Source organism: Linepithema humile, chromosome 4, assembly GCF_040581485.1.
Source record: "Linepithema humile isolate Giens D197 chromosome 4, Lhum_UNIL_v1.0, whole genome shotgun sequence".
Lineage (NCBI taxonomy): Eukaryota > Metazoa > Arthropoda > Insecta > Hymenoptera > Formicidae > Linepithema > Linepithema humile.
The window spans coordinates 195,648-209,967 of record NC_090131.1 but is presented as its reverse complement, the minus strand read 5'-3'; the positions used below and the strand labels follow the sequence as shown (position 1 = coordinate 209,967).

Below are 14,320 nucleotides of genomic sequence, written 5' to 3'. Positions count from 1 at the left end.
TCAGAAATCAGAATCTTATTGAGATAAAAGTATTGAAATTAATACATAGGCAGAATTATTTTCTTTTTAAATATTAAAACAAAAGAAGAAGAAACTAAGATCATAATTCGAAGGAGATCTATATTTGATATGGAGGCACGTCTAATGTTAATCTTATAAATTGCAAACTTATTTCACATTTCACCATTTTTACTCACTTGTCCATGTATTGCGTCAGCCTAACGTACGCGATGCAAGCGGCATCTTCGCCGAGCAAGTGGACGTGAGGATTCAAGATTGTTGTATTGACGGCCTTACAGTTCTTCCCCAGGACTGCTTAGGATGTTGAGAAGCAAAATAAACGTTACTCGAACACTGCGTAATTCGTTATGTGTATTGCGATTTTACAAGCTGATGATTCATAATTACCATTATCAAAGTAAAATTTGTGAAAATCCATTCCCTCGACTAAATTACCTAGAGCCTCCGGCTCGAACGCAGTCAAGTGTGGATCACAGATTTTCCTGCAAGTATAAGAAAAGATTAACATATTCTCTTGTAATAATTATACAACGCAATGCCTGTACTACATTATCTATCTGCCAATGGCAGATTTTGTGCCTCAATAAAAATTTGCATTGCAGAAGACTGATTCAAAATTAACTGAAACAAAATATATAAGAAAAACAAGAACAATAGAAATATGCTTTAGTTTGTAAACAACGAGCGAATCGCAATTGCAACGCCGAATTTATCTACCGTGCTTATACAACGAATGATCATATGCGACAAATATTTTAACGATCAATCGATTGTTAAAAAAACCAAATAAATTTGACATCGCCCAGAAAAGCATGTAGCAAGGCGCACAATTTATTTACATCTGTAATGAATTATTGGGCAAGAGCATAGATATACATGTAGCGTTAACAACAATTTGTGTCAAGTAATGAAAGCGTATGGAAATATTTTACACGTTCATTCAGTCGGTATTTTCGCTCTTTAAAGTACGACTGCAATATTGAGCTATTTTAGCATGTTGTCACGTTGAATATACATAGTAATTAAATGTCTTTTGTTAATATATTATATATAATAAATTTGTTAAGAATTGCACGCGGCTTTGTTTAAGTAAGTTTCATGTCTTCTTTTTCATCATTCCATAATTTTAACTTTAGTGGAAAAGAATTGAATTAATCGTAATTAATGCTGATTGAATACACGTACCCCGAGTTTGAGCAAATTGTTTCGAATTTACATTCGCTCAGTAATCTTTTTAATGAATAGCCATTATCGGAAATTTAGTTTTGGCAAATTAATTATAGTTGATCATACAAAACTGGTTGGTTGGAAACGATGGACATTAATCAAACATAAATATAATAATAGCGGTTCAATAAACACAAAAGACGAAACAAAAATACATGAAAATGAAAATACCAATATACTACCAACGGAAAATTTGATTAAACAGAACTTGTTTCGAAAGGCTTTTTGAGAAAGATTATACACATCGAGTATTTTAGATTTTCCGCACTTCTTTTTATGTAAATCTTGTAAGTTAATTTGAAATATACATATTGCCGAATGATGCGGAAGCTTGAGGCATCCTGTGTAGCGTAAATTATTCAGCAATTTTCTAACGCAACAGAATAAGGCTCTTCCTTGCTCTCTCTTAATTGATATATTTAAACACATTGTTACTTACGTGTACGCCTCGAAATCTCCAGTGTTGATGCTTTCGATCAATTGTTCGGTCATCTTGATGATTTCCTGCCGGCGCGCTGGAATCGTCAACAGATCAATGAATCAGTCGGTCCGTGTCGAGGCGCCCGGCAGGCCCGTTGGGCTCATACCGATACATTTTTACGGCACAAACACAGTCGCATGCAATTTATTTTTTCATTAACTTCTCTAAGCCCTAAACCATCGTGGCTTTCGATTATGCGTAGGAGCGATATGAGCCAGACTCGCGCGAATAATTCGTTTCCCGTGCAGTTCGAGTGCAGCCGTGAGCCGAACTCGCGATCAAATTGTTTGTCCTCGTTAAAAATCAACTCAATTCTCGTGTAGACTATTCGAGATGACTAATATTTCAGTCGCCAATTAAAGTGGTAAAAGTCTCTTCAAACAATCGTGCTGCAATTGAGTAGAAACTGACTTTGCACAATAATCAGCGATTATATTTCAATATATTATATTTATATCAGAGTAGTATATATGAATATTTTATTTGTTTCCTCCCGCTTGACATCTACGCTCATGCTCGCGTTCTTAAATGATGAAATGATGGATACACACGATCGTATTTAATTCAATGATCGCGATAAAACACTACGCTAAATGATAAGATTTAAATTGTTTAAATTGGCGACTGAACAACGTGTGGCTCGCGTCTCTGTCACATTTTCCGCTCTGTCTTTTTCTCTCACGTTTGTTCATACTGTCACTTCATTTACTCGACTGCATTTACGCACACATTCATCAATAGGCATCTCACCCGGTGAATCTGATTATTCGACAACATTTGTGCATTTCTCGTCAAAATCTTGCGTGACGTGTAAATTTGATGAAGACGTGCGTCTAAATTGTTGCCTCTATGAACGAACGAGCAATCGTTGGACTGTTCAAAATAACCATTTAACATTATTTGACTGATTTCTTCTTATATTTATTGCAATCTAACTTTGTCATTGGTGATGTTAGTGACAATCAAATTCAAGTCTATTTAATTTTATAGTCTTCGATTGGGAGCCATTCTGTTCCAAACACATGGTCATAAATAATAAATTGGTACTTATAACAGAGTATGTTACTTAATCCAACGACTACGGCACGTTCGTCAATATTACTTACGTCATCGACCAGCAACGGAAATGCACACGGAAATTGTAATTATTCCTCTTGGACGCCAAAACAAAGTTCCGCAAGAAAGTTTCGAGATAATATGTACTAATAAATCCAGATCGCGAAATAATACGCAGTAGTTATTATTTCGCAGTTTTTATTTTCGGATTGTTCCTTGTATGCGTTTATCAAATCAATCAATTTCGTGCCGAAGATGAATTTCGACGATCGAGACCTCGCATCGGAATAAATCGGTTACGAGCTTACGATTCAGTCTTTCAAAACTGTTGTCAAACTTCATATATTATTTGTTTCAATAATAATAAATCTTACTTAATGCTTTTTTCAAATTAGGTGCGCAATGCGATCGTCTTAAGATAGAAGACGCGATACGAGATACGTAGGATGAATGATGAAAAGTAATCGTAATCGAGATGAATTGGAAAATGTATTACTACCACCATCACAACCGCCAGCTTTGCTACGCTAACTAGATGTGCCTAGTTGTGTTCCTAGCTAAATAAATTTGACCGTATCTCGGATATTCTATTACGCAGTCAACAATCTCGATCCTCCGATCAATTCGTTTTTGTAATTTGTGTGGCATTTTGCATCATATGTATATTATTATTACGCAGTAGAATATTACAAATTTTCCTCACTTGACATTCGTAAAGCTCCTAGACTCTTGTAGCGTAGCAATGAAATTGCACAATAGAATTTACGGAAAAGAGATTTTGTTTGAAGTATAGTGCAAAATTTTCAAGATTACGATTCTTCAGTGGAAATCAAGAATGTAAAAATATACGCAATTTTAAACAATTGCTCGGAATGCTCAGGTGAGAAAGTTTCTGCGTAACAGAACACCAAAAAATGATTACGCTAAATCTCGCAAGAGCGGTTGCATCATGTTACACATTTAACAATCATTACTGCTTGATATCGTCGTAAAGATCACTACAGGAAATCTCTGACTGCAAGTTAAGCTATATGAATTATAACGTTTGCTTACTAATGCTATAAACATGTGTGGAATAAAGCCCTTTCAAAGAGAGGAAAGCACATTGCAACAAAGAAGAACTAAAGCACTATAAAAAGTCAAGAAAATGAAATAATTATGATTATTTTTATTTGGAATATAAGAAACAATATAATAGAAAGAATAGTCACAGAAAATAAGGAAAGTTTAATTTAGCTCCTTTCCTCGCAATATGCTTTCCTTCGCGAATTCATAAATGGGGAAATTCGCGAGTCCAAGCAGTCTTTCTCGACTCTTTTCACTTCTTTTCGTCGGTTCGCCGCTCTTACGACGTAATTTCGCACTTTACCTGAGCACTGGGAGTTGGTTGAGAGTTGGCTGCAAGTCTTGATAGGACACACGATTCTTAAGTCTACAAGCAATATACATCCCTTTCGTATTAAAAAATGAGTCAAGACGGAGACAATATTTAAGCCATATTCAAGCTGTTGTACAAACACGAGGAGGATTAAGCTTCGGCCATGTCAATTACTTTTTACCTATATTTATATATATATCTTTCTCTCTCTCTCTCTCTCTCCCCCACAAACACACAACGCGTAGTAAATCCTACTAATTAATCCTACTTAATTCAGCGAGTTACAATCACAATGCAATTTAACAATATATGTAATATTATATAACTTATCGCATAACAGTGTTTATTCGATTCACTTATTAAAGATTAAAGTAATAAAAATAATAATCAATATGAATAATATATGCAAATGCAGTAATCGCGTAATATTCGCGAAAACAGTTCAGCGTTATAATGCCTCTTGGCTTTTAATTCGATCGAAATGTAAAAGCTATTAGCTTAATCCTCACGTGCGATATCGTTTAAGAGGATTAACCGTCTCCCTCGAGGATTCTCGTCGCTATACGTTTTCTCATTTTCTTCTAGGGTTGTCGTTTTCTTCGTCTGATCGCGTTTGCGATATTACGTTTAGTCTTGTACGGGTTATTATAGGTGCTGCCGCCGCAGCACTTTTTCATAGTATAAAACTGGTGCGCGTAATCTATAATATAAACGAATACAAATGCGCTATTTCCATCCTCTTTATGATATTCTATAGTCGTCTTGTCGTTTTTCTACAAATGCTAGCAACGTGGCGTATGAATTCGAATGGATCCTCCTGCTTCTCTCGGCATATTTTTCATGTTGCCATGTATTGTAACATGTGTCCAAGTCAAATGCATGTACGAGTTGAAATTATGTAAAGGAAATTGTGTGACGCTTGCGAATTGAGAGTGGATTAGCAAAGTTTCGATCACGTGTTATACACGCTAATCGATGCCAAGAGTCTTTAATCGTGTCACTCGGTTCACGCATTAGATTCAGTACTCGTTGTGATCTCATTCCGACAAATGCTGGGGCACTGTGTAAGCCAGTTTCATAATATCTACTAATCGCTACTCTTTAGACCCAGAACCATTTGTGCCCAGAATCATTTCGAAAAGTTCCCATATTATTGCAGAAGCGACCACGGATGCGCGCGATGCAAAATAGGTATTTGTTTAATGAGAAAATTGGAAAAAATATTAAAATTTTATCACTGATAATTAAAGTATTATCTTATCACGATCTTATTATAATCTAATAGAATATAATTTCACTAGCAATAAATCATCTACTTAATGTAAATTTGTATCCAATATTAATTACGAAAATTGGTTGACACGAATAGAATCTAGTGGATGGCTTAAACGCGTGCATACGGGCAGTCTGAATGATCTCTCGGTTTTACTCACTACTTGCTTGTGATGCAAGATAATATCACGTTGAACGTACGATATGACGGATGAGACGAACGTAATCGATGGAATTCGATCCATTCGTTGCTGTGATCTGATTAGCAGTCCAAAATATACCTGCACACTTGAGATATGCAAAGATTGTTTTATATGAAAAAATGAGAATTATCAATTCACCATTCTCATGTTTTCAATCATGGAGAGCAAATGTTCGTTTTTTGAATCAACATTCGATAATACGTATAATTGCTGTTTTTCCGAAACCTTCTTCATCATTTTAAAAATTTTGTATGATCTACGAAAAGAAAATTGTTACGTTAAAAATTTATCTTTCGATAACTATGATATAGTTATAAAGTTTGTGTATTTTACCTAGCCTGATTATAATTTGATTACAAAGAAGATTTTATAAAAACAATTATACTTTGTTCGAAAAATCGAAAAATAAAATAGCTGTTACATTATTTTACCATTTATTTCAATATTATTTTCCCAAATTCTTTAATCCTAAGATTTCTCGGAGAAATTATTCTTTTTATGATATGACGTTTTCCTTTTTCTTTAAGAGATTTGCGTTTCCCAGGATTATTCAAACGCGCAAGGGAAGCACGAGACGATTCATGCGTGTCTTACAGCAACCCGCAAGACGTAAGACTCCAGCATGATGGTTGCTGCATGCTCCTCTCTCTCGCGTTTCTTCCGAGTTTATGGGCGTCAACGGTCCCCTTACCGTCTTTGGAATCCTCGTTCAGGATGTAGCCCATCCGGGACGCATATTGGTTAGCAGTATTCGTCCGTCGTGCTTCCTGTTCTGCATGTTTTTTTTTTGTGCGAAGAAGTACATGCAGGCGGACACAAGACACGCGCAATCACGAGATGGTATGCGGAAATGCGCATGCAGCATGCAGAAAGACACAGATACAAACAGAAAGAAACTGATAACGCAACGCTGACGCGCAAAATCTCGTGAAACAGAGACGCCGATAACTCGAAATCTCGCCGATAATTAATAAAATTTGACATTTCTGAACAGAGAGATATATTTAAATAAACAAAATCACACAAACAAATCCCAAATCTTCGTGAACTGTGATCGTTTTTCCAAATTTTATTACCGCGAATCACATTATGTTCGCGTTATGAAAATATCCACTTTTACTTCCGATATCTTTAATTTGATTTTCAATTCAATCGTCGTTCCTAGTGTAAAATACTATTCAATCGCGCCCTTACAAATTCGAAGCGTTAATCTCATTTTGAGCTCACTATCAATGTTAACAATCGCATTAATGTCAATTGCTTAATGTTCGTGCACGCGGCTCGTTCGTGTCAGCTACTTGACATAATGCCGGTCAAGGTGACGTCCCATCGGATAATGTCCCAGAAGACGGAGAAGCTTCTCCGTTGAATTAAATCGAGCTTGCGAGCTATCGGCTTAACGGTAACCGGAATAAATTGCAATTGCGAGTGAAGAGGAAAGAGGATGGAAAACGCAAATTTATACACATGTTGACAGCGTACGGAAATGTTCACGATGCCTTTGGATTGCATCTTTGAACGCGCTTGTTTTTCACGGTTTGTCAAAGAAATGCGCTTCAAATTTGCGTCTTTCCTGAGTAAATAGCCATATAGAATCGAATTAACATATAAAGCCATTAGAAAAATGAAAATTCGGCTACATAAACTCGGCCACACATCCTTTTCATAATTTTCTAGTTATATATTGTAGCATATATAATGATTTTATTCCATTTTGTGTTTATTGATCAGTCAACAAGTCCAAAAATGGAACGAACAAAGAAAAGAAAAGGATATTAACCCGGAAAGATATAACCCGATACGAAAACGACAGGCACTAAATTTTCGCATTCTTGTTTTCTTTTGAAAACTATACAATTTAAAAATGGCACATTTAAAATCTTCATTTTCCGACAATTCTCTCCACGGCAGCGAGAATGAATGAAAAGTACGGCGTCGTTTCCACCCTCCGAAAGGATTGGACAAAACTGCGGATGAGGACTGCTAGAAGAGTGCTAAATTATCATGCTACAGACCAATCACCGAAGAATCCTGGTGTCGCGGTGCCGTCGATCCGTTGCTGTCGTTGGCCTGATGACTGATGCTAGCCGATGACGATGGCGAAGCGTCGGCCTGGTTGTTTTGGCTGTTGTTGCTACTTCCGTTGCTGTGATCGCCTCCTGTGCTGCCAGCTAGTCATGCAATCAACCAACCAAACACGAGCTAGTGTCAACGTCAAAGAAGCTTCCGCGCGTTGCACCGGCATCCGATCGCTCCCTCGACCGACGACGGTCCGCCACTTGAAACGCGCTCCTCATCGGTCTTTCGCAACTTCTTGTTTGTATGATAAAAAATATAGGAAATTATGATAAACAACAAGTCTCGAAGACATTAAATGATTTCATCAGTTTATATTGCACGATTGATCGATAAGAAAAGGATTTACATCCAAGATCAGATAAAGAAATTCTAAAATTAATTTCAAATAAATTTCTTTTTCTCGAAAATTACTTATTACATTAATAATAAATAAAGTACATTTAGTAATATGTACGAATGAAAAACTCTTTAATTATAATATACATCTAACATGGCTCTGAAACGTTTGAATTAATAAATTTTTTTCATTAACCATTGATATCAATTTTTATGGAATACTTGTATCGATCCATCTATTTCTACTTGGCTGTCAAACTGATCTCTCAAGACAGTTGCGAATTTCAACACGGAAATAAACGCGGCCGATCAGCAAAATTGTATAAATCGCGATTGATTATCGCCTCGTTGACGTCTATTTTTCTGCTTGAATCGATAAATAATAATGATCGGATAAAAGAGCGCAGAGCTAGGGAGACGTCGTGTGATATATCGCCGGAAGAGCGAGTCGATGAATGCGCCGGTGTAATTTCATCACCGTGTAAGTTTTGTTCCGACGGAGAGAGAAGCGAAACTTGAGAGAATAAAGAAAAGGAAAATCGTCAGTCAATCGGTAGAATCAATCGGTTATTCATCAGACAGTACTATCTATGTATGTGTGCGTATTTACGAGCGAGTAAGCGTGCGAGGAGATCGAGAAGAATAAGGAGATGCAACAAAAAATGAAAGCTTACTTCTCTCTTCGTCGCGCGTTTTGCTAAAAAATTGTCAGGTAAGGATCTTATATGTTGTTTGAAAAAAATCGCTGAGTGCATATATCGATGTGTGCAATGTGAATGTAACGCACGTGAAAAGCTGTTGAGTGAAACTAAAAGGCTTGAGAAAGCGTAAATTCGCACGACGCCAAAATAGTTGTGCAAGAAAAGCGGGAAACGCATGATTGCAACGGATCTTGTGAATATATGTACATACATATATCAAAACGAAGAGGTGTATTGTAAATTCCAAGTCATGCTCCGACTCTCTAAAGCGGAAAGAGTTCGACTGATTCCTCCTTCCCCCTCGTTTTATCAGGGATTATTGCTGTGTGACGGGTACGTATGCATGTATGATACATACATACATATATACTGTGCGCGGTTATAGAGAATCTCAAAACGCGTGAAAGCAGAAATGGGTTATTCAGCCTTGGACAATCTTACCAATTTGTCGATCAGCGACCGCCGCTAGCTGCGTTTTAGTATCTCCTTTTTTATTAATATGCCTACCTCTTGTCCTGCGATATGAGAGAGAGAGAGAGAGAGAGAGAGAGAGAAAGCGAGAGAGAGAGAGAGAGAGAGAGAAGTTAATACTTATTAAGCGATAATTATATCGCGGAATGAGTATGCGAAAGAGAGAGAGAGTTCCCTTTTACGAAAGACAGCAATTTCCTTATTGCCTTACAGTTCGTGAAGGCGAAAGTAAGCCGCGATCAATAATGTGCATTTTACGTAACATGCTACATAATGTCTAATACATATCAATAGTTGACGATAAATATCTCGATTTCTTCATTGTTTTCTTTCATTTAATATCTACATTTCTTCATTTCTTATTCTCCCTTTTAGATTGAATCGGTCGATGATTTTTAGACATCGAGACAATCAGAGGATTCGTGGAAAAAATTTCGAAAGCATCTTCGCATTCAATTGAAAAGTGTACGACAAGTTTGATATGATACAGCAATTTGCGTTCGACAGATTCGTCACCTTTCTAAGCTTACCATTCTCTCGGATCATCATTTCACACGCGAGATCGCGAGATCGAATTCGAGATGTATTTCTATATACGATGAGAAAGTCGCCAACGTACAATACAATATTCTCGCACTAAGATGAAAAAAACAAATGTATCCTTAAAAGACAATTTTGGAAATGCATCAACTATTGTAGACAGAATTTATCGCTCCGCAAAACATTTGGCTGAAAAATATTTCGAGAACTAATATCCGATACTTTTGAACGAAATCATCGCTGTAATCCCACGCTATAATAATCCCCTTTACCAATTCGCGCTTGCTGCATCAACGCGGCGTAATCCATTGCAATCGTAATTGAAGCTGGATGAATTCGACGTTCCGCGCGGATCAATCGACGAATGAAAGGTCATCTATCAACGAACACCTGCCACAATCCGTTCCACCGTACTTTTCTCTCACAATCCGTCCGTTCAAGAGCAATTCCATTGTCTATTATTAAATTGACGGATCCAAAGATTTGGAGGAAAACTTTTTCTTAAATTTCTAGATTTGAAGGCGCAGAGATATCGCACGAACAAGAATATATACTTCACATTTAAATTATACAAGATTCTAATTTAAAATCGAAAATCGTAACTGTCTAAAACTTTCATTTCAAGAAATTTAAGAAAAAATTCCTCATTTGTTTAGCAGAGACTGTCTAGAATTGCGAAGAGTGTAGGAAATGCATCGACTCGCATCAAATTGCACCACTAGAACTATATCCTGAATTTACCTTGGGCTCCTTGAAGGAGAACCGCGGCAATTCCAAGGGGGTTGCTCGTACCCTGAATCTGGGCTTGAGTCTGGTTCGAGGGCTGCTTGTTCGTCATGGTCGTAGCCGCGCCGACCACCCTGGAGAACGCGGACATTGTCGCGGGGCTGCTCGAAGATGTACCTTAGAAGGAGCCAAGAGCTTTTGTTTTGGGGCGGGGGGAGGGGGCGGCAAGAGCACTTGTTTCTCTCGAGAACAAGTGTACTGATCAGAGTAACAACACGGACGCAAACGGTCACAAGCGCAAAAGGCAGGAAGTGAGTCGTGACGCGATCCATGATTTATTTGAGCGTGCTACCGAGAACGGTACGTACGAGAAAACGTATGAGAAGCCTTGAGTATCGATCAACTGTCACGAGGGTGCGCGTTCGAAACAAGGCAAAGTCGCAAAGCTCAAGTCGCTCGCTATTGGACCGGTTGCTTGTAATGTGCGGCCTATTTATGTTAATCGTAGACGCGTTAGCACAACGATCCATCGAGCCATATCGATCATCTCAGCTTCGTCATGACAAACGTAAGTCGGAGTTAATATCGAGATATTTTTTTTTTTTCAAGGTGGACAAAAGCATAGAGCTTGTGAGTAAAAAGCGAGAATCTAAAGATTACGAGTTACGTGCTGAAAACATTTTCTCGCACGAGGAAAGGAGGATTTAATCTGTTAATTAACGATCAGCATTATTAACGACGTCAGTCACGATTGTCTGCGTATAGTAAGGGTCTTGCGCAAGTGAACGAGAATTTAAGCCGCGCGGTAAATTTTCACTTCGCTTGTGCATTCGCATAGACAAGCTTTATTCCTGAAATAGATCCTAGAAACGCGTCTGTGTGTCGGATCATGATCCGACTATATGTAGCATTTAGCCGCGTCGAAAGTTCATTTTGCATAAGACAGCTAAAGCCATTAAAGACAGTTCGCCACTAATATAGAAACGATCAGTGTACCAAGTTCTTCCCAAGGCTCCATGCAACTTTACATTTAACTTGAATTATCTCTGTCAATTTTTTGCTCATTTTGTTTTGTAGACTTTTTCTTAACCCTAGAGTTATTGAAGAATCGATAAATTTTCAACTTTTCTCACCAGGGTTTCAAGTTTGAGAACAAGTGTACATTTATCTTCAAAATCGATACTCTCTTTCTGACAAAAAAGTAATTTCGGATTAATAAAAAATCATGTAAGGAGTTGTAGAGAATTTGAAAACATCAGAGAATTATGAATAAATTAAGTAAAATTTTTTATTGTAATTGTGAGAAAATTAATTATTTGACATCCATTTTAAGACACAAATAAAACTTTGTTACAAAAGTAGCAATTTTCTCAATTATCCAATGACAAATCTCGAAACGCGAAAAGTATTTTTATCAACTACTCGATGTCGAATAAACAAAAATTAACACAAAAGCAAAACGTAGTCATGCGAAATAAACGTGAATGTACACACGTGTAATAAAATTGGAGTACAAAATATAACAAGTCATTGGAAAAAATCTCCAGAGACTCACCATAATTCTCCGTGTGCTTTGATGAACTGGGTATACTGTTAGCCAACATTGTGACGATCTTCTGGAAAGCACTGAGTCACGAGCGACCGGCGCTCGATATTATCCGATAATGATACAATTAAAACGTAAAAAAAGTCGTGTTTATCAAAGAAAAAAGCAAATTTTTTCACAGTGGTAATAAAAAAATTTACAATCAGCCGACGCGACGAAACGTAATTTCACTCGCTCGCGAGGTGGCCTCGAGCGAACGACGACACGTCTCGAACCGCTGCCGATCTATTTTCAAGTAATGCCAAGCGGCCAGGTATTTCTGTTGACAGTACGTCTCGAACGCGCACGACGCAAGCATGAAGCGAAGTGGCGCCGCGGTGTCTTCCCGTCGCGAAAATCGTCGATTCGATAAAAAAAATTAAATAAGAGAATAGTGTGCCAATATCAGTAAAAAAATAGAGTACGTTTTTTCTGAAATTTATCCAAAATATACAAGTCAAAGTTTGAAAGAAAAGTTCGTTTTGCGCGAAAAATAATTTAATTTGCATTATTGGATTATACAAGATGATAAAAGAAGTTTCAAGGGTGGAAAAATCGAAATACCGGTATATATACAATACATTCTGAATAATGTAGTTCTCTTACTGATAATTTATATGTTTCTCTCGCGTTATTGATCAAAATGGAACGACAATCATTCGACAAATAAGCTATTACATAATAGTTATCGTTCCAGCAAAGAAGACCAAGGTAAGGTCCAAGTCCAGCTTTGTTTCGACTCTATAGTTAATTTTACGTAGGCTTAAACCGTTCGCGTTTGAGCGAGCTCCCCGTGTTAGTTAGTTAGTTGGTTAGTCAGAGCTTAATTATAACTTTCGAGTTAATTATCACTGCAACGTCACTTTCGTGCCGCTCTTACGACATAGTTATAACTAATTTAACAGCAACGACTTCATTATACGCGTTTACGCACTCGACTGTGTCAAGAATTGACGATCGTCATTGACATTATAACTCGTTACTTTATTATCTCGGAATTTGTTTCCGATTACGATTACAAATGATACAACTCATCAACAATTTACAATTTATTAGCGATTTTTCAAGCAAATATCAAGATAATTAATGTTCCTTTAAGATGGAAAAAAACTCAGGTTCAAATATGAGTGTTGTACAGTACAATTACAAAAATAAGAATAATTAGAGTAAAAATAAAAATGTTCCGCTTAATCCTTTTTTTCTATTTGCAAAAAGTCTATCACTTTGCACGAGTACATATATGTATGTAGGAATCGGGAAATTGACCGAGTCGAGCTAGTAATTAAACTAATAGCTGTCGCGCGGCCTGATTATAAACACAGATGTTTAAACACAGCAATTCCAAGGGTATACGTCAGCCTGACGTATTGCAGTCGCAAGATTCGACGATCAGTTTGATTAATGTCAATCACGATTATCCGTGAGACAGTGTAATAGCTTTAGCTGCAATCACATCGGCTGCGAAATGCAGTTTTGCGATCGTGCGGTATATTGTAAAGGGACTCAGGAGGATCCTCGTTCCAAATTGAGGGATTAATTTCAGATTGATTAGAGAAGGACCAAAACGTACGTAAGAGGAAATAGAATAAGAATATATATTCTCTCTGGTTAGTAGACGACACGCGAGAGGAGAGACGGTAAATCCACTGTACGTTTTCGCAGAAGCGGCAACAAAAAAGGTGCAAAAAAGCTCGGGCTCGGAATTCGGCGCGCGGAGCCTTTCGTAAGTATGACCTCTCCCTTCCTTCGACTCAATCCCATCTTCATTAATATCCTCACTAATGTCTTGTGGATATTCCCGAGTATGTATATATGTATGTTGGAACGATTTTCACACGTAATTACAAATTTACAGATAAATGGTGCGCGATTTTTTGGATGAAAGTGAGAGTGGATCGTAATTAGCAGGAATCGCAATCAGTCGGTAAAGATTGCACGGGTATTTTCGTAAATTGCTACAAAAGAGAAAACTATAAAACATAAAATTGTGATGACTGTGATTAGGTTATTATACGATTGTGTATACGAATGTTTCGTTGTGCAATTTTTTCGATTTTCAAGTTTTCACATGACGATACACACGTCCATCTTTTCCTTTACTTTTAATAAGAATGTGTAATCAAAATACGTCTAGTTCAATTACGTTTAATTACGGTTAAAAGCGCGGATGGGAGAGGCCAGTGCGATGACGCGGGACGTTCACAAAATAATGCACGATATAGATATACGTGTATACGTACATAC

General features: G+C 37.3%; 1 protein-coding gene and 1 long non-coding RNA gene across 27 annotated transcripts in view; one reads left to right on the top strand and one right to left on the bottom strand.

The window, feature by feature from the left end:
* Positions 1-14,320, bottom strand: part of CaMKII (Calcium/calmodulin-dependent protein kinase II) — a 102,279-nt gene that overhangs the window by 9,922 nt on the left and 78,037 nt on the right. For 5 of the 26 annotated variants that reach the window (XM_012362020.2, XM_012362024.2, XM_012362026.2 and 2 more), the window contains 5 exons: positions 7,654-7,809; positions 4,155-4,217; positions 1,688-1,763; positions 409-503; positions 198-315 (listed from right to left, as the gene is read on the bottom strand). In XM_012362020.2, coding sequence (XP_012217443.1) covers positions 198-315; positions 409-503; positions 1,688-1,763; positions 4,155-4,217; positions 7,654-7,809 — 508 coding nt within the window. Of the gene's footprint in view, positions 1-197; positions 316-408; positions 504-1,687; positions 1,764-4,154; positions 4,218-4,388; positions 6,411-7,653; positions 7,810-10,506; positions 10,669-14,320 lie in introns of those variants that run through there. The other 21 variants (XM_012362028.2, XM_012362032.2, XM_012362030.2 and 18 more) reach the window with 10 other exon arrangements.
* On the top strand, positions 12,370-14,105 carry LOC136999226 (uncharacterized). The gene is made up of 2 exons (XR_010889601.1): positions 12,370-12,787; positions 13,413-14,105. It is a non-coding gene; the product is annotated as an uncharacterized lncRNA (long non-coding RNA).